Genomic DNA, 19,987 nt, shown 5'->3' with positions numbered 1-19,987 from the left:
CCACTGAGTCAGCATCCTACTATCATACTGTTACTACCCCATAAGGGTTCAGAACCACTGAGTCAGCATCCTACTATCATTCTGTTACTACCCCATAAGGGTTCAGAACCACTGAGTCAGCATCCTACTATCATTCTGTTACTACCCCATAAGGGTTCAGAACCACTGAGTCAGCATCCTACTATCATTCTGTTACTACCCCATAAGGGTTCAGAACCAGTGAGTCAGCATCCTACTATCATACTGTTACTACCCCATAAGGGTTCAGAACCACTGAGTCAGCATCCTACTGTTACTACCCCATAAGGGTTCAGAACCACTGAGCCAGCATCCTACTGTTACTACCCCATAAGGGTTCAGAACCACTGAGTCAGCATCCTACTATCATTCTGTTACTACCCCATAAGGGTTCAGAACCATTGAGTCAGCATCCTACTATCATACTGTTACTACCCCATAAGGGTTCAGAACCATTGAGTCAGCATCCTACTATCATACTGTTACTACCCCATAAGGATTCAGAACCATTGAGTCAGCATCCTACTATCATACTGTTACTACCCCATAAGGGTTCAGAACCACTGAGTCAGCATCCTACTATCATACTGTTACTACCCCATAAGGGATCAGAACCATTGAGTCAGCATCCTACTGTTTTTACCCCATAAGGGTTCAGAACCACTGAGTCAGCATCCTACTATCATACTGTTACTACCCCATAAGGGTTCAGAACCACTGAGTCAGCATCCTACTATCATACTGTTACTACCCCATAAGGGTTCAGAACCACTGAGTCAGCATCCTACTATCATACTGTTACTACCCCATAAGGGTTCAGAACCAGTGAGTCAGCATCCTACTATCATACTGTTACTAACCCATAAGGGTTCAGAACCACTGAGTCAGCATCCTACTATCATACTGTTACTACCCCATAAGGATTCAGAACCACTGAGTCAGCATCCTACTATCATACTGTTACTACCCCATAAGGGTTCAGAACCACTGAGTCAGCATCCTACTATCATACTGTTACTAACCCATAAGGGTTCAGAACCACTGAGTCAGCATCCTACTATCATACTGTTACTACCCCATAAGGGTTCAGAACCACTGAGTCAGCATCCTACTATCATACTGTTACTACCCCATAAGGGTTCAGAACCACTGAGTCAGCATCATACTGTTACTACCCCATAAGGGTTCAGAACCACTGAGTCAGCATCCTACTATCATACTGTTACTACCCCATAAGGGTTCAGAACCACTGAGTCAGCATCCTACTATCATACTGTTACTACCCCATAAGGGTTCAGAACCACTGAGTCAGCATCCTACTATCATACTGTTACTACCCCATAAGGGTTCAGAACCACTGAGTCAGCATCCTACTATCATACTGTTACTACCCCATAAGGGTTCAGAACCACTGAGTCAGCATCCTACTATCATACTGTTACTACCCCATAAGGGTTCAGAACCACTGAGTCAGCATCCTACTATCATACTGTTACTACCCCATAAGGGTTCAGAACCACTGAGTCAGCATCCTACTATCATACTGTTACTACCCCATAAGGGTTCAGAACCACTGAGTCAGCATCCTACTATCATACTGTTACTACCCCATAAGGGTTCAGAACCATTGAGTCAGCATCCTACTATCATACTGTTACTACCCCATAAGGGTTCAGAACCACTGAGTCAGCATCCTACTATCATTCTGTTACTACCCCATAAGGATTCAGAACCACTGAGTCAGCATCATACTGTTACTACCCCATAAGGGTTCAGAACCACTGAGTCAGCATCCTACTATCATACTGTTACTACCCCATAAGGGTTCAGAACCACTGAGTCAGCATCCTACTATCATACTGTTACTACCCCATAAGGGTTCAGAACCACTGAGTCAGCATCATACTGTTACTACCCCATAAGGGTTCAGAACCACTGAGTCAGCATCCTACTATCATACTGTTACTACCCCATAAGGGTTCAGAACCACTGAGTCAGCATCCTACTATCATTATGTTACTACCCCATAAGGGTTCAGAACCACTGAGTCAGCATCCTACTATCATACTGTTACTACCCCATAAGGGTTCAGAACCACTGAGTCAGCATCCTACTATCATACTGTTACTACCCCATAAGGGTTCAGAACCACTGAGTCAGCATCCTACTATCATACTGTTACTACCCCATAAGGGTTCAGAACCACTGAGTCAGCATCCTACTATCATACTGTTACTACCCCATAAGGGTTCAGAACCACTGAGTCAGCATCCTACTATCATACTGTTACTACCCCATAAGGGTTCAGAACCACTGAGTCAGCATCCTACTATCATACTGTTACTACCCCATAAGGGTTCAGAACCACTGAGTCAGCATCCTACTATCATACTGTTACTACCCCATAAGGGTTCCGAACCATTGAGTCAGCATCCTACTATCATACTGTTACTACCCCATAAGGGTTCAGAACCACTGAGTCAGCATCCTACTATCATTCTGTTACTACCCCATAAGGATTCAGAACCACTGAGTCAGCATCATACTGTTACTACCCCATAAGGGTTCAGAACCACTGAGTCAGCATCCTACTATCATACTGTTACTACCCCATAAGGGTTCAGAACCACTGAGTCAGCATCCTACTATCATACTGTTACTACCCCATAAGGGTTCAGAACCACTGAGTCAGCATCATACTGTTACTACCCCATAAGGGTTCAGAACCACTGAGTCAGCATCCTACTATCATACTGTTACTACCCCATAAGGGTTCAGAACCACTGAGTCAGCATCCTACTATCATTATGTTACTACCCCATAAGGGTTCAGAACCACTGAGTCAGCATCCTACTATCATACTGTTACTACCCCATAAGGGTTCAGAACCACTGAGTCAGCATCCTACTATCATACTGTTACTACCCCATAAGGGTTCAGAACCACTGAGTCAGCATCCTACTATCATACTGTTACTACCCCATAAGGGTTCAGAACCACTGAGTCAGCATCCTACTATCATACTGTTACTACCCCATAAGGGTTCAGAACCACTGAGTCAGCATCCTACTATCATACTGTTACTACCCCATAAGGGTTCAGAACCACTGAGTCAGCATCCTACTATCATACTGTTACTACCCCATAAGGGTTCAGAACCATTGAGTCAGCATCCTACTATCATACTGTTACTACCCCATAAGGGTTCAGAACCACTGAGTCAGCATCCTACTATCATTCTGTTACTACCCCATAAGGATTCAGAACCACTGAGTCAGCATCATACTGTTACTACCCCATAAGGGTTCAGAACCACTGAGTCAGCATCCTACTATCATACTGTTACTACCCCATAAGGGTTCAGAACCACTGAGTCAGCATCCTACTATCATTCTGTTACTACCCCATAAGGGTTCAGAACCACTGAGTCAGCATCCTACTATCATTCTGTTACTACCCCATAAGGGTTCAGAACCACTGAGTCAGCATCCTACTATCATACTGTTACTACCCCATAAGGGTTCAGAACCACTGATTCAGCATCCTACTATCATACTGTTACTACCCCATAAGGGTTCAGAACCACTGAGTCAGCATCCTACTGTTACTACCCCATAAGGGTTCAGAACCACTGAGTCAGCATCCTACTATCATACTGTTACTACCCCATAAGGGTTCAGAACCACTGAGTCAGCATCCTACTGTTACTACCCCATAAGGGTTAAGAACCACTGAGTCAGCATCCTACTATCATACTGTTACTACCCCATAAGGGTTCAGAACCACTGAGTCAGCATCCTACTATCATACTGTTACTACCCCATAAGGGTTCAGAACCACTGAGTCAGCATCCTACTATCATACTGTTACTACCCCATAAGGGTTCAGAACCACTGACTCAGCATCCTACTGTTACTACCCCATAAGGGTTCAGAACCACTGAGTCAGCATCCCACTATCATACTGTTACTACCCCATAAGGGTTCAGAACCACTGAGTCAGCATCCTACTGTTACTACCCCATAAGGGTTCAGAACCACTGAGTCAGCATCCCACTATCATACTGTTACTACCCCATAAGGGTTCAGAACCACTGAGTCAGCATCCTACTATCATACTGTTACTACCCCATAAGGGTTCAGAACCACTGAGTCAGCATCCTACTATCATACTGTTACTACCCCATAAGGGTTCAGAACCACAGAGTCAGCATCCTACTGTTACTACCCCATAAGGGTTCAGAACCACTGAGTCAGCATCCTACTATCATACTGTTACTACCCCATAAGGGTTCAGAACCACTGAGTCAGCATCCTACTGTTACTACCCCATAAGGGTTAAGAACCACTGAGTCAGCATCCTACTATCATACTGTTACTACCCCATAAGGGTTCAGAACCACTGAGTCAGCATCCTACTATCATACTGTTACTACCCCATAAGGGTTCAGAACCACTGAGTCAGCAACCTACTATCATACTGTTACTACCCCATAAGGGTTCAGAACCACTGACTCAGCATCCTACTGTTACTACCCCATAAGGGTTCAGAACCACTGAGTCAGCATCCTACTATCATACTGTTACTCCCCCATAAGGGTTCAGAACCTCTGAGTCAGCATCGTACTGTTACTACCCCATAAGGGTTCAGAACCACTGAGTCAGCATCCCACTATCATACTGTTACTACCCCATAAGGGTTCAGAACCACTGAGTCAGCATCCTACTATCATACTGTTACTACCCCATAAGGGTTCAGAACCACTGAGTCAGCATCCTACTATCATACTGTTACTACCCCATAAGGGTTCAGAACCACTGAGTCAGCATCCTACTATCATACTGTTACTACCCCATAAGGGTTCAGAACCACTGGGTCAGCATCCTACTATCATACTGTTACTACCCCATAAGGGTTCAGAACCACTGAGTCAGCATCCTACTATCATTCTGTTACTACCCCATAAGGGTTCAGAACCACTGAGTCAGCATCCTACTATCATACTGTTGCTACCCCATAAGGGTTCAGAACCACTGAGTCAGCATCCTACTATCATACTGTTACTAGCCCATAAGGGATCAGAACCACTGAGTCAGCATCCTACTATTTTCTGTTACTACCCCATAAGGGTTCAGAACCACTGAGTCAGCATCCTACTATCATACTGTTACTACCCCATAAGGGTTCAGAACCACTGAGTCAGCATCCTACTATCATACTGTTACTACCCCATAAGGGTTCAGAACCACTGATTCAGCATCCTACTATCATACTGTTACTACCCCATAAGGGTTCAGAACCACTGAGTCAGCATCCTACTGTTACTACCCCATAAGGGTTCAGAACCACTGAGTCAGCATCCTACTATCATACTGTTACTACCCCATAAGGGTTCAGAACCACTGAGTCAGCATCCTACTGTTACTACCCCATAAGGGTTCAGAACCACTGAGTCAGCATCCTACTATCATACTGTTACTACCCCATAAGGGTTCAGAACCACTGAGTCAGCATCCTACTATCATACTGTTACTACCCCATAAGGGTTCAGAACCACTGAGTCAGCATCCTACTATCATACTGTTACTACCCCATAAGGGTTCAGAACCACTGACTCAGCATCCTACTGTTACTACCCCATAAGGGTTCAGAACCACTGAGTCAGCATCCTACTATCATACTGTTACTCCCCCATAAGGGATCAGAACCACTGAGTCAGCATCCTACTGTTACTACCCCATAAGGGTTCAGAACCACTGAGTCAGCATCCCACTATCATACTGTTACTACCCCGTAAGGGTTCAGAACCACTGAGTCAGCATCCTACTATCATACTGTTACTACCCCATAAGGGTTCAGAACCACTGAGTCAGCATCCTACTATCATACTGTTACTACCCCATAAGGGTTCAGAACCACTGAGTCAGCATCCTACTATCATACTGTTACTAGCCCATAAGGGTTCAGAACCACTGAGTCAGCATCCTAATATCATACTGTTACTAGCCCATAAGGGATCAGAACCACTGAGTCAGCATCCTACTATCATACTGTTACTAGCCCATAAGGGATCAGAACCACTGAGTCAGCATCCTACTATCATACTGTTACTACCCCATAAGGGATAAGAACCACTGAGTCAGCATCCTACTATCATACTGTTACTACCCCATAAGGGTTCAGAACCACTGAGTCAGCATCCTACTATCATACTGTTACTACCCCATAAGGGTTCAGAACCACTGAGTCAGCATCCTACTGTTACTACCCCATAAGGGTTCAGAACCACTGAGTCAGCATCCTACTATCATACTGTTACTACCCCATAAGGGTTCAGAACCACTGAGTCAGCATCGTACTATCATACTGTTACTACCCCATAAGGGTTCAGAACCACTGATTCAGCATCCTACTATCATACTGTTACTACCCCATAAGGGTTCAGAACCACTGAGTCAGCATCCTACTATCATACTGTTACTACCCCATAAGGGTTCAGAACCACTGAGTCAGCATCATACTGTTACTACCCCATAAGGGTTCAGAACCACTGAGTCAGCATCCTACTATCATACTGTTACTACCCCATAAGGGTTCAGAACCACTGACTCAGCATCCTACTGTTACTACCCCATAAGGGTTCAGAACCACTGAGTCAGCATCCTACTATCATACTGTTACTCCCCCATAAGGGTTCAGAACCACTGAGTCAGCATCCTACTGTTACTACCCCATAAGGGTTCAGAACCACTGAGTCAGCATCCCACTATCATACTGTTACTACCCAATAAGGGTTCAGAACCACTGAGTCAGCATCCTACTATCATACTGTTACTACCCCATAAGGGTTCAGAACCACTGAGTCAGCATCCTACTATCATACTGTTACTACCCCATAAGGGTTCAGAACCATTGAGTCAGCATCCTACTATCATACTGTTACTACCCCATAAGGGTTCAGAACCACTGAGTCAGCATCCTACTATCATTCTGTTACTACCCCATAAGGATTCAGAACCACTGAGTCAGCATCATACTGTTACTACCCCATAAGGGTTCAGAACCACTGAGTCAGCATCCTACTATCATACTGTTACTACCCCATAAGGGTTCAGAACCACTGAGTCAGCATCCTACTATCATACTGTTACTACCCCATAAGGGTTCAGAACCACTGAGTCAGCATCATACTGTTACTACCCCATAAGGGTTCAGAACCACTGAGTCAGCATCCTACTATCATACTGTTACTACCCCATAAGGGTTCAGAACCACTGAGTCAGCATCCTACTATCATTATGTTACTACCCCATAAGGGTTCAGAACCACTGAGTCAGCATCCTACTATCATACTGTTACTACCCCATAAGGGTTCAGAACCACTGAGTCAGCATCCTACTATCATACTGTTACTACCCCATAAGGGTTCAGAACCACTGAGTCAGCATCCTACTATCATACTGTTACTACCCCATAAGGGTTCAGAACCACTGAGTCAGCATCCTACTATCATACTGTTACTACCCCATAAGGGTTCAGAACCACTGAGTCAGCATCCTACTATCATACTGTTACTACCCCATAAGGGTTCAGAACCACTGAGTCAGCATCCTACTATCATACTGTTACTACCCCATAAGGGTTCAGAACCATTGAGTCAGCATCCTACTATCATACTGTTACTACCCCATAAGGGTTCAGAACCACTGAGTCAGCATCCTACTATCATTCTGTTACTACCCCATAAGGATTCAGAACCACTGAGTCAGCATCATACTGTTACTACCCCATAAGGGTTCAGAACCACTGAGTCAGCATCCTACTATCATACTGTTACTACCCCATAAGGGTTCAGAACCACTGAGTCAGCATCCTACTATCATTCTGTTACTACCCCATAAGGGTTCAGAACCACTGAGTCAGCATCCTACTATCATTCTGTTACTACCCCATAAGGGTTCAGAACCACTGAGTCAGCATCCTACTATCATACTGTTACTACCCCATAAGGGTTCAGAACCACTGATTCAGCATCCTACTATCATACTGTTACTACCCCATAAGGGTTCAGAACCACTGAGTCAGCATCCTACTGTTACTACCCCATAAGGGTTCAGAACCACTGAGTCAGCATCCTACTATCATACTGTTACTACCCCATAAGGGTTCAGAACCACTGAGTCAGCATCCTACTGTTACTACCCCATAAGGGTTAAGAACCACTGAGTCAGCATCCTACTATCATACTGTTACTACCCCATAAGGGTTCAGAACCACTGAGTCAGCATCCTACTATCATACTGTTACTACCCCATAAGGGTTCAGAACCACTGAGTCAGCATCCTACTATCATACTGTTACTACCCCATAAGGGTTCAGAACCACTGACTCAGCATCCTACTGTTACTACCCCATAAGGGTTCAGAACCACTGAGTCAGCATCCCACTATCATACTGTTACTACCCCATAAGGGTTCAGAACCACTGAGTCAGCATCCTACTGTTACTACCCCATAAGGGTTCAGAACCACTGAGTCAGGATCCCACTATCATACTGTTACTACCCCATAAGGGTTCAGAACCACTGAGTCAGCATCCTACTATCATACTGTTACTACCCCATAAGGGTTCAGAACCACTGAGTCAGCATCCTACTATCATACTGTTACTACCCCATAAGGGTTCAGAACCACAGAGTCAGCATCCTACTGTTACTACCCCATAAGGGTTCAGAACCACTGAGTCAGCATCCTACTATCATACTGTTACTACCCCATAAGGGTTCAGAACCACTGAGTCAGCATCCTACTGTTACTACCCCATAAGGGTTAAGAACCACTGAGTCAGCATCCTACTATCATACTGTTACTACCCCATAAGGGTTCAGAACCACTGAGTCAGCATCCTACTATCATACTGTTACTACCCCATAAGGGTTCAGAACCACTGACTCAGCATCCTACTGTTACTACCCCATAAGGGTTCAGAACCACTGAGTCAGCATCCTACTATCATACTGTTACTCCCCCATAAGGGTTCAGAACCTCTGAGTCAGCATCGTACTGTTACTACCCCATAAGGGTTCAGAACCACTGAGTCAGCATCCCACTATCATACTGTTACTACCCCATAAGGGTTCAGAACCACTGAGTCAGCATCCTACTATCATACTGTTACTACCCCATAAGGGTTCAGAACCACTGAGTCAGCATCCTACTATCATACTGTTACTACCCCATAAGGGTTCAGAACCACTGAGTCAGCATCCTACTATCATACTGTTACTACCCCATAAGGGTTCAGAACCACTGGGTCAGCATCCTACTATCATACTGTTACTACCCCATAAGGGTTCAGAACCACTGAGTCAGCATCCTACTATCATTCTGTTACTACCCCATAAGGGTTCAGAACCACTGAGTCAGCATCCTACTATCATACTGTTGCTACCCCATAAGGGTTCAGAACCACTGAGTCAGCATCCTACTATCATACTGTTACTAGCCCATAAGGGATCAGAACCACTGAGTCAACATCCTACTATTTTCTGTTACTACCCCATAAGGGTTCAGAACCACTGAGTCAGCATCCTACTATCATACTGTTACTACCCCATAAGGGTTCAGAACCACTGAGTCAGCATCCTACTATCATACTGTTACTACCCCATAAGGGTTCAGAACCACTGATTCAGCATCCTACTATCATACTGTTACTACCCCATAAGGGTTCAGAACCACTGAGTCAGCATCCTACTGTTACTACCCCATAAGGGTTCAGAACCACTGAGTCAGCATCCTACTATCATACTGTTACTACCCCATAAGGGTTCAGAACCACTGAGTCAGCATCCTACTGTTACTACCCCATAAGGGTTCAGAACCACTGAGTCAGCATCCTACTATCATACTGTTACTACCCCATAAGGGTTCAGAACCACTGAGTCAGCATCCTACTATCATACTGTTACTACCCCATAAGGGTTCAGAACCACTGAGTCAGCATCCTACTATCATACTGTTACTACCCCATAAGGGTTCAGAACCACTGACTCAGCATCCTACTGTTACTACCCCATAAGGGTTCAGAACCACTGAGTCAGCATCCTACTATCATACTGTTACTCCCCCATAAGGGATCAGAACCACTGAGTCAGCATCCTACTGTTACTACCCCATAAGGGTTCAGAACCACTGAGTCAGCATCCCACTATCATACTGTTACTACCCCGTAAGGGTTCAGAACCACTGAGTCAGCATCCTACTATCATACTGTTACTACCCCATAAGGGTTCAGAACCACTGAGTCAGCATCCTACTATCATACTGTTACTACCCCATAAGGGTTCAGAACCACTGAGTCAGCATCCTACTATCATACTGTTACTAGCCCATAAGGGTTCAGAACCACTGAGTCAGCATCCTAATATCATACTGTTACTAGCCCATAAGGGATCAGAACCACTGAGTCAGCATCCTACTATCATACTGTTACTAGCCCATAAGGGATCAGAACCACTGAGTCAGCATCCTACTATCATACTGTTACTACCCCATAAGGGATAAGAACCACTGAGTCAGCATCCTACTATCATACTGTTACTACCCCATAAGGGTTCAGAACCACTGAGTCAGCATCCTACTATCATACTGTTACTACCCCATAAGGGTTCAGAACCACTGAGTCAGCATCCTACTGTTACTACCCCATAAGGGTTCAGAACCACTGAGTCAGCATCCTACTATCATACTGTTACTACCCCATAAGGGTTCAGAACCACTGAGTCAGCATCGTACTATCATACTGTTACTACCCCATAAGGGTTCAGAACCACTGATTCAGCATCCTACTATCATACTGTTACTACCCCATAAGGGTTCAGAACCACTGAGTCAGCATCCTACTATCATACTGTTACTACCCCATAAGGGTTCAGAACCACTGAGTCAGCATCATACTGTTACTACCCCATAAGGGTTCAGAACCACTGAGTCAGCATCCTACTATCATACTGTTACTACCCCATAAGGGTTCAGAACCACTGACTCAGCATCCTACTGTTACTACCCCATAAGGGTTCAGAACCACTGAGTCAGCATCCTACTATCATACTGTTACTCCCCCATAAGGGTTCAGAACCACTGAGTCAGCATCCTACTGTTACTACCCCATAAGGGTTCAGAACCACTGAGTCAGCATCCCACTATCATACTGTTACTACCCCATAAGGGTTCAGAACCACTGAGTCAGCATCCTGCTATCATACTGTTACTACCCCATAAGGGTTCAGAACCACTGAGTCAGCATCCTACTATCATACTGTTACTACCCCATAAGGGTTCAGAACCACTGAGTCAGCATCCTACTATCATACTGTTACTAGCCCATAAGGGTTCAGAACCACTGAGTCAGCATCCTACTATCATACTGTTACTAGCCCATAAGGGATCAGAACCACTGAGTCAGCATCCTACTATCATACTGTTACTACCCCATAAGGGTTCAGAACCACTGAGTCAGCATCCTACTGTTACTACCCCATAAGGGTTCAGAACCACTGAGTCAGCATCCTACTATCATAATGTTACTACCCCATAAGGGTTCAGAACCACTGAGTCAGCATCCTACTATCATACTGTTACTACCCCAAAAGGGTTCAGAACCACTGAGTCAGCATCCTACTATCATACTGTTACTACCCCATAAGGGTTCAGAACCACTGAGTCAGCATCCTACTATCATACTGTTACTAGCCCATAAGGGATCAGAACCACTGAGTCAGCATCCTACTATCATATTGTTACTAGCCCATAAGGGATCAGAACCACTGAGTCAGCATCCTACTATCATACTGTTACTACCCCATAAGGGATCAGAACCACTGAGTCAGCATCCTACTATCATACTGTTACTACCCCATAAGGGTTCAGAACCACTGAGTCAGCATCCTACTATCATACTGTTACTACCCCATAAGGGATCAGAACCACTGAGTCAGCATTCTACTATCATACTGTTACTAGCCCATAAGGGATCAGAACCACTGAGTCAGCATCCTACTATCATACTGTTACTACCCCATAAGGGATCAGAACCACTGAGTCAGCATCCTACTATCATACTGTTACTACCCCATAAGGGTTCAGAACCACTGAGTCAGCATCCTACTATCATACTGTTACTACCCCATAAGGGTTCAGAACCACTGAGTCAGCATCCTACTATCATACTGTTACTACCCCATAAGGGATCAGAACCACTGAGTCAGCATTCTACTATCATACTGTTACTAGCCCATAAGGGATCAGAACCACTGAGTCAGCATCCTACTATCATACTGTTACTAGCCCATAAGGGATCAGAACCACTGAGTCAGCATCCTACTATCATACTGTTACTACCCCATAAGGGTTCAGAACCACTGAGTCAGCATCCTACTGTTACTACCCCATAAGGGTTCAGAACCACTGAGTCAGCATCCTACTATCATACTGTTACTACCCCATAAGGGTTCAGAACCACTGAGTCAGCATCCTACTATCATACTGTTACTACCCCATAAGGGTTCAGAACCACTGAGTCAGCATCCTACTATCATACTGTTACTACCCCATAAGGGTTCAGAACCACTGAGTCAGCATCCTACTATCATTCTGTTACTACCCCATAAGGGATAAGAACCACTGAGTCAGCATCCTACTATCATACTGTTACTACCCCATAAGGGATCAGAACCACTGAGTCAGCATCCTACTATCATTCTGTTACTACCCCATAAGGGATCAGAACCACTGAGTCAGCACCATACTGTTACTACCCCATAAGGGTTCAGAACCACTGAGTCAGCATCCTACTATCATACTGTTACTACCCCATAAGGGATCAGAACCACTGAGTCAGCATCATACTGTTACTACCCAATAAGGGTTCAGAACCACTGAGTCAGCATCCTACTATCATACTGTTACTACCCCATAAGGGTTCAGAACCCCTGAGTCAGCATCCTACTATCATTATGTTACTACCCCATAAGGGTTCAGAACCACTGAGTCAGCATCCTACTATCATACTGTTACTACCCCATAAGGGATCAGAACCACTGAGTCAGCATCCTACTATCATTCTGTTACTACCCCATAAGGGTTCAGAACCACTGAGTCAGCATCCTACTATCATACTGTTACTACCCCATAAGGGTTCAGAACCACTGAGTCAGCATCATACTGTTACTACCCCATAAGGGTTCAGAACCACTGAGTCAGCATCCTACTATCATACTGTTACTACCCCATAAGGGTTCAGAACCACTGAGTCAGCATCCTACTATCATTCTGTTACTACCCCATAAGGGTTCAGAACCACTGAGTCAGCATCCTACTATCATACTGTTACTACCCCATAAGGGATCAGAACCACTGAGTCAGCATCCTACTATCATTCTGTTACTACCCCATAAGGGTTCAGAACCACTGAGTCAGCATCCTACTATCATACTGTTACTACCCCATAAGGGTTCAGAACCACTGAGTCAGCATCATACTGTTACTACCCCATAAGGGTTCAGAACCACTGAGTCAGCATCCTACTATCATACTGTTACTACCCCATAAGGGTTCAGAACCACTGACTCAGCATCCTACTATCATACTGTTACTACCCCATAAGGGTTCAGAACCACTGAGTCAGCATCCTACTATCATACTGTTACTACAACATAAGGGTTCAGAACCACTGAGTCAGCATCCTACTATCATACTGTTACTACCCCATAAGGGTTCAGAACCTCTGAGTCAGCATCCTACTATCCTACTGTTACTACCCCATAAGGGTTCAGAACCACTGAGTCAGCATCCTACTATCATACTGTTACTACCCCATAAGGGTTCAGAACCACTGAGTCAGCATCCTACTATCATACTGTTACTACCCCATAAGGGTTCAGAACCACTGAGTCAGCATCCTACTGTTACTACCCCAAAGGGTTCAGAACCACTGAGTCAGCATCCTACTATCATACTGTTACTACCCCATAAGGGTTCAGAACCACTGAGTCAGCATCCTACTATCATACTGTTACTACCCCATAAGGGTTCAGAACCACTGAGTCAGCATCCTACTATCATACTGTTACTACCCCATAAGGGTTCAGAACCACTGAGTCAGCATCCTACTATCATACTGTTACTACCCCATAAAGGTTCAGAACCACTGAGTCAGCATCCTACTATCATACTGTTACTACCCCATAAGGGTTCAGAACCACTGAGTCAGCATCCTACTATCATACTGTTACTACCCCATAAGGGTTCAGAACCACTGAGTCAGTATCCTACTGTTACTACCCCATAAGGGATCAGAACTACTGAGTCAGCATCCTACTATCATACTGTCAATACCCCATAAGGGTTCAGAACCACTGAGTCAGCATCCTACTATCGTACTGTTACTACCCCATAAGGGTTCAGAACCACTGAGTCAGCATCCTACTATCATACTGTTACTACCCCATAAGGGTTCAGAACCACTGAGTCAGCATCCTACTATCATACTGTTACTACCCCATAAGGGATCAGAACCACTGAGTCAGCATCCTACTATCATTCTGTTACTACCCCATAAGGGATCAGAACCACTGAGTCAGCATCCTACTATCATACTGTTACTACCCCATAAGGGATCAGAACCACTGAGTCAGCATCCTACTATCATTCTGTTACTACCCCATAAGGGATCAGAACCACTGAGTCAGCACCATACTGTTACTACCCCATAAGGGTTCAGAAACACTGAGTCAGCATCCTACTATCATACTGTTACTACCCCATAAGGGATCAGAACCACTGAGTCAGCATCATACTGTTACTACCCAATAAGGGTTCAGAACCACTGAGTCAGCATCCTACTATCATACTGTTACTACCCCATAAGGGTTCAGAACCCCTGAGTCAGCATCCTACTATCATTATGTTACTACCCCATAAGGGTTCAGAACCACTGAGTCAGCATCCTACTATCATACTGTTACTACCCCATAAGGGATCAGAACCACTGAGTCAGCATCCTACTATCATTCTGTTACTACCCCATAAGGGTTCAGAACCACTGAGTCAGCATCCTACTATCATACTGTTACTACCCCATAAGGGTTCAGAACCACTGAGTCAGCATCATACTGTTACTACCCCATAAGGGTTCAGAACCACTGAGTCAGCATCCTACTATCATACTGTTACTACCCCATAAGGGTTCAGAACCACTGACTCAGCATCCTACTATCATACTGTTACTACCCCATAAGGGTTCAGAACCACTGAGTCAGCATCCTACCATCATACTGTTACTACCCCATAAGGGTTCAGAACCACTGAGTCAGCATCCTACTATCATACTGTTACTACCCCATAAGGGATCAGAACCACTGAGTCAGCATCCTACTATCATACTGTTACTACCCCATAAGGGTTCAGAACCACTGAGTCAGCATCCTACTATCATACTGTTACTACCCCATAAGGGTTCAGAACCACTGAGTCAGCATCCTTCTATCATACTGTTACTACCCCATAAGGGTTCAGAACCACTGAGTCAGCATCCTACTATCATTCTGTTACTACCCCATAAGGGTTCAGAACCACTGAGTCAGCATCCTACTATCATACTGTTACTACCCCATAAGGGTTCAGAACCACTGAGTCAGCATCCTACTATCATTCTGTTACTACCCCATAAGGGTTCAGAACCACTGAGTCAGCATCCTACTATCATTCTGTTACTACCCCATAAGGGTTCAGAACCACTGAGTCAGCATCCTACTGTTACTACCCCATAAGGGTTCAGAACCACTGAGTCAGCATCCTACTGTTACTACCCCATAAGGGTTCAGAACCACTGAGTCAGCATCCTACTATCATACTGTTACTACCCCATAAGGGTTCAGAACCACTGAGTCAGCATCCTACTATCATACTGTTACTAGCCCATAAGGGATCAGAACCACTGAGTCAGCATCCTACTATCATACTGTTACTAGCCCATAAGGGATCAGAACCACTGAGTCAGCATCCTACTATCATACTGTTACTACCCCATAAGGGTTCAGAACCTCTGAGTCAGCATCCTACTATCCTACTGTTACTACCCCATAAGGGTTCAGAACCACTGAGTCAGCATCCTACTATCATACTGTTACTACCCCATAAGGGATCAGAACCACTGAGTCAGCATCCTACTATCATACTGTTACTACCCCATAAGGGTTCAGAACCACTGAGTCAGCATCCTACTATCATACTGTTACTAGCCCATAAGGGATCAGAACCACTGAGTCAGCATCCTACTATCATACTGTTACTACCCCATAAGGGTTCAGAACCACTGAGTCAGCATCCTACTATCATACTGTTACTACCCCATAAGGGTTCAGAACGACTGAGTCAGCATCCTACTATCATACTGTTACTAGCCCATAAGGGATCAGAACCACTGAGTCAGCATCCTACTATCATACTGTTACAACCCCATAAGGGTTCAGAACCACTGAGTCAGCATCCTACTATCATACTGTTACTACCCCATAAGGATTCAGAACCACTGAGTCAGCATCCTACTATCATACTGTTACTACCCCATAAGGATTCAGAACCACTGAGTCAGCATCCTACTGTTACTACCCCATAAGGGTTCAGAACCACTGAGTCAGCATCCTACTATCATACTGTTACTACCCCATAAGGGTTCAGAACGACTGAGTCAGCATCCTACTATCATACTGTTACTAACCCATAAGGGTTCAGAACCACTGAGTCAGCATCCTACTATCATACTGTTACTACCCCATAAGGATTCAGAACCACTGAGTCAGCATCCTACTGTTACTACCCCATAAGGGTTCAGAACCACTGAGTCAGCATCCTACTATCATACTGTTACTACCCCATAAGGGTTCAGAACGACTGAGTCAGCATCCTACTATCATACTGTTACTAACCCATAAGGGTTCAGAACCACTGAGTCAGCATCCTACTATCATACTGTTACTACCCCATAAGGGTTCAGAACGACTGAGTCAGCATCCTACTATCATACTGTTACTAACCCATAAGGGTTCAGAACCACTGAGTCAGCATCCTACTATCATACTGTTACTAACCCATAAGGGTTCAGAACCACTGAGTCAGCACAAATGCTCTCCATCCAACCTCACTGAGCTCGAGCTGTTTTGCAAGGAGGAATGGGAAAAAAATTCAGTCTCTCGATGTGCAAAACTGAAAGGGACATACCCCAAGCGACTTACAGCTGTAATCGCAGCAAAAGGTGGCGCTACAAAGTATTAACTTAAGGGGGCTGAATAATTTTGCACGCCCAATTTTTCAGTTTTTGATTTGTTAAAAAAATTTGAAATATCCAATAAATGTTGTTCCACTTCATGATTGTGTCCCACTTGTTGTTGATTCTTCACAAAAAAATACAGTTTTATATCTTTATGTTTGAAGCCTGAAATGTAGCAAAAGGTCGCAAAGTTCAAGGGGGCCGAATACTTTCGCAAGGCACTGTATCTGTCTAGATTGGAGCTGTTGCTGCTAAAATACAATGAATAATTTTCATTCTGAACTGGAATAAACTGATTGATCACACATCACACAGATGTAGACTAGAAAACACACACAGTCATAATGAGAGGTGAAGCTCCAACAAGCAGGTCTATTCTGGGCTCAGTTTTAAGGACATTACCTCTATATCTGGTAATGTCCTTAATAATGTACGTTCAGAGACAGGCAGCAACATGGAGGAGTCCAGCTCTGAACCCCTAACTCTCTCTCTCTCTCAAACAAACATCTCTGATTCTAAACTAGTTGTAGGCCTATCTTTTGTAATGTAGTGCCGTTGTACCCCTACATTATTAGTGTACCTAAGGGGACAGAGAGGTATTATAAACATACCTAAATTGACAAAAGAGGTGCTGGATGCCTACCTTCGGTAACAGAGATATGCTATAAGCCTACCTTCGGTAACAGAGATATGCTATAAGCCTACCTTCGGTAACAGAGATGTGTTGGAAGCCTACCTTCGGTAACAGAGATATATTGGGAGCCTACCTTCGGTAGCAGAGATATATTGGAAGCCTACCTTTGGTAACAGAGATATGTTGGAAGCCTATCTTCGGTAACAGAGATATGTTGTAAGCCTACCTTCGGTAACAGAGATGTGTTGGAAGCCTACCTTCGGTAACAGAGATGTGTTGGAAGCCTACCTTCGGTAACAGAGATATGTTGGAAGCCTACCTTCGGTAACAGAGATATATTGAAAGCCTACCTTCGGTAACAGAGATGTGTTGGAAGCCTACCTTCAGTAACAGAGATATATTGGAAGCCTACCTTCAGTAACAGAGATGTGATGGAAGCCTACCTTCGGTAACAGAGATATGTTGGAAGCCTACCTTCGGTAACAGAGATATGTTGGAAGCCTACCTTCGGTAACAGAGATATATTGTAAGTCTACCTTCGGTAACTGAGATATAGTGGAAGTCTACCTTCAGTAACAGAGATATATTGGAAGCCTACCTTCAGTAACAGAGATATGTTGGAAGCCTACCTTCGGTAACAGAGATATGTTGGAAGCCTACCTTCGGTAACAGAGATGTGTTGGAAGCCTACCTTCGGTAACAGAGATGTGTTGGAAGCCTACCTTCGGTAACAGAGATGTGTTGGAAATCTACCTTCGGTAACAGAGATATATTGGAAGTCTACCTTCGGTAACAGAGATGTGTTGGAAGCCCATCTTTGCAAACTAAATGGCGCTCTAGGTCTACGTAACTTGACAGAGTTATAATACGCAAACATAATCTAACATAGAGGTATTATAAACCTACCTAATGTGACATAGAGCCATTATAGACCTACTTAAGGTAAAATATATGTATTATAAGCTTTGATTATATAGTGGTATTATAAACCTACTTAAGGTGACATAGAGCCATTATAAACCTACTTAAGGTAGAATAGATGTGTTATAAACCTACTTAAGGTGACATAGAGATAGCTGTTATAAACCTATGTAAGGTAACATAGTGATGTTATAAACCTACATATGGTGACAGAGGTGTTATAAACCTACTTAAGATAACAGAAGTGTTATAAACCTACTTAAGATAACAGAGGTGGTATAAACCTACTTAAGGTGACATAGAGCTATTATAAACCTATGTAAGGTAACATAGTGATATTATAAACCTACATATGGTGACAGAGGTGTTATAAACCTACTTAAGATAACAGAGGTGTTATAAACCTACTTAAGGTAAAAAAGGTGTTATAAGCCTACTTAAGGTAGAATAGGTAGAATATATGTGTTATAAACCTATGTAAGGTAACATAGTGATATTATAAACCTACATATGGTGACAGAGGTGTTATAGACATACTTAAGATAACAGAGGTGTTATAAACCTACTTAAGGTTAAAAAAAAAGGGTGTTATAAGCCTACCTTCGGTGACGTAGTCTCGCAGGAAGCTGTGGTTGACTTTGGAGCTCTCGGTGTCCTCCCCCATTGAAAGCAAAGGAAGGGGGATCCGACCTGGACCAATCAGAGCTCTCTCTCCCCTCCCAGGCTCTGCCCATACTGCTGGGGCCTAGCGCAGTGGCCTGGGGCAAGGCATCGTGGGATATGGAGGGGCGGAGGAATAGAGAGGATAGAGGGAAGAGAGGGAGAGGTGTGGTGAGGATGGAGAGAGAGAGAGGGGGAAGAGAGGGAAGGAGTTTGGTGAGGTGTGGAGAGGGACGGAAGGGTGAACAGGAGAGGGGGTGGAGAGAGAGAGAGAGAGAGAGGGAGAGAGAGATTAGGTAGAAAAGGATGAGAGGGGAGGGGACCTGAGAGAAGGTGGATCGCCCACACACACTCCCACAGCACGCGGCGTGACCTCTGATAAAAACACACACCACTACACACACCACTACACACACCACTACACAC

At 44.3% G+C, this 19,987-nt stretch overlaps 1 protein-coding gene across 1 annotated transcript in view; it reads right to left on the bottom strand.

Moving 5' to 3' along the window:
- The window catches only part of LOC110517086 (serine/threonine-protein phosphatase 2A 55 kDa regulatory subunit B gamma isoform-like), a 44,640-nt gene extending 24,871 nt beyond the window's left edge, over positions 1-19,769 (bottom strand). The window contains exon 1 of the mRNA XM_036934323.1: positions 19,502-19,769. Coding sequence (XP_036790218.1) covers positions 19,502-19,565 — 64 coding nt within the window. The 5' untranslated portion in view covers positions 19,566-19,769. The remainder of the gene's footprint in view (positions 1-19,501) is intronic.
- Between the last annotated feature and the right edge of the window lie 218 nt (positions 19,770-19,987).

Source organism: Oncorhynchus mykiss, chromosome 10, assembly GCF_013265735.2.
Source record: "Oncorhynchus mykiss isolate Arlee chromosome 10, USDA_OmykA_1.1, whole genome shotgun sequence".
In the NCBI taxonomy this organism is placed as follows: Eukaryota; Metazoa; Chordata; class Actinopteri; order Salmoniformes; family Salmonidae; genus Oncorhynchus; species Oncorhynchus mykiss.
Note: the sequence above shows the minus strand (reverse complement) of the source record. Positions and strands in the feature narration are given on the sequence as shown.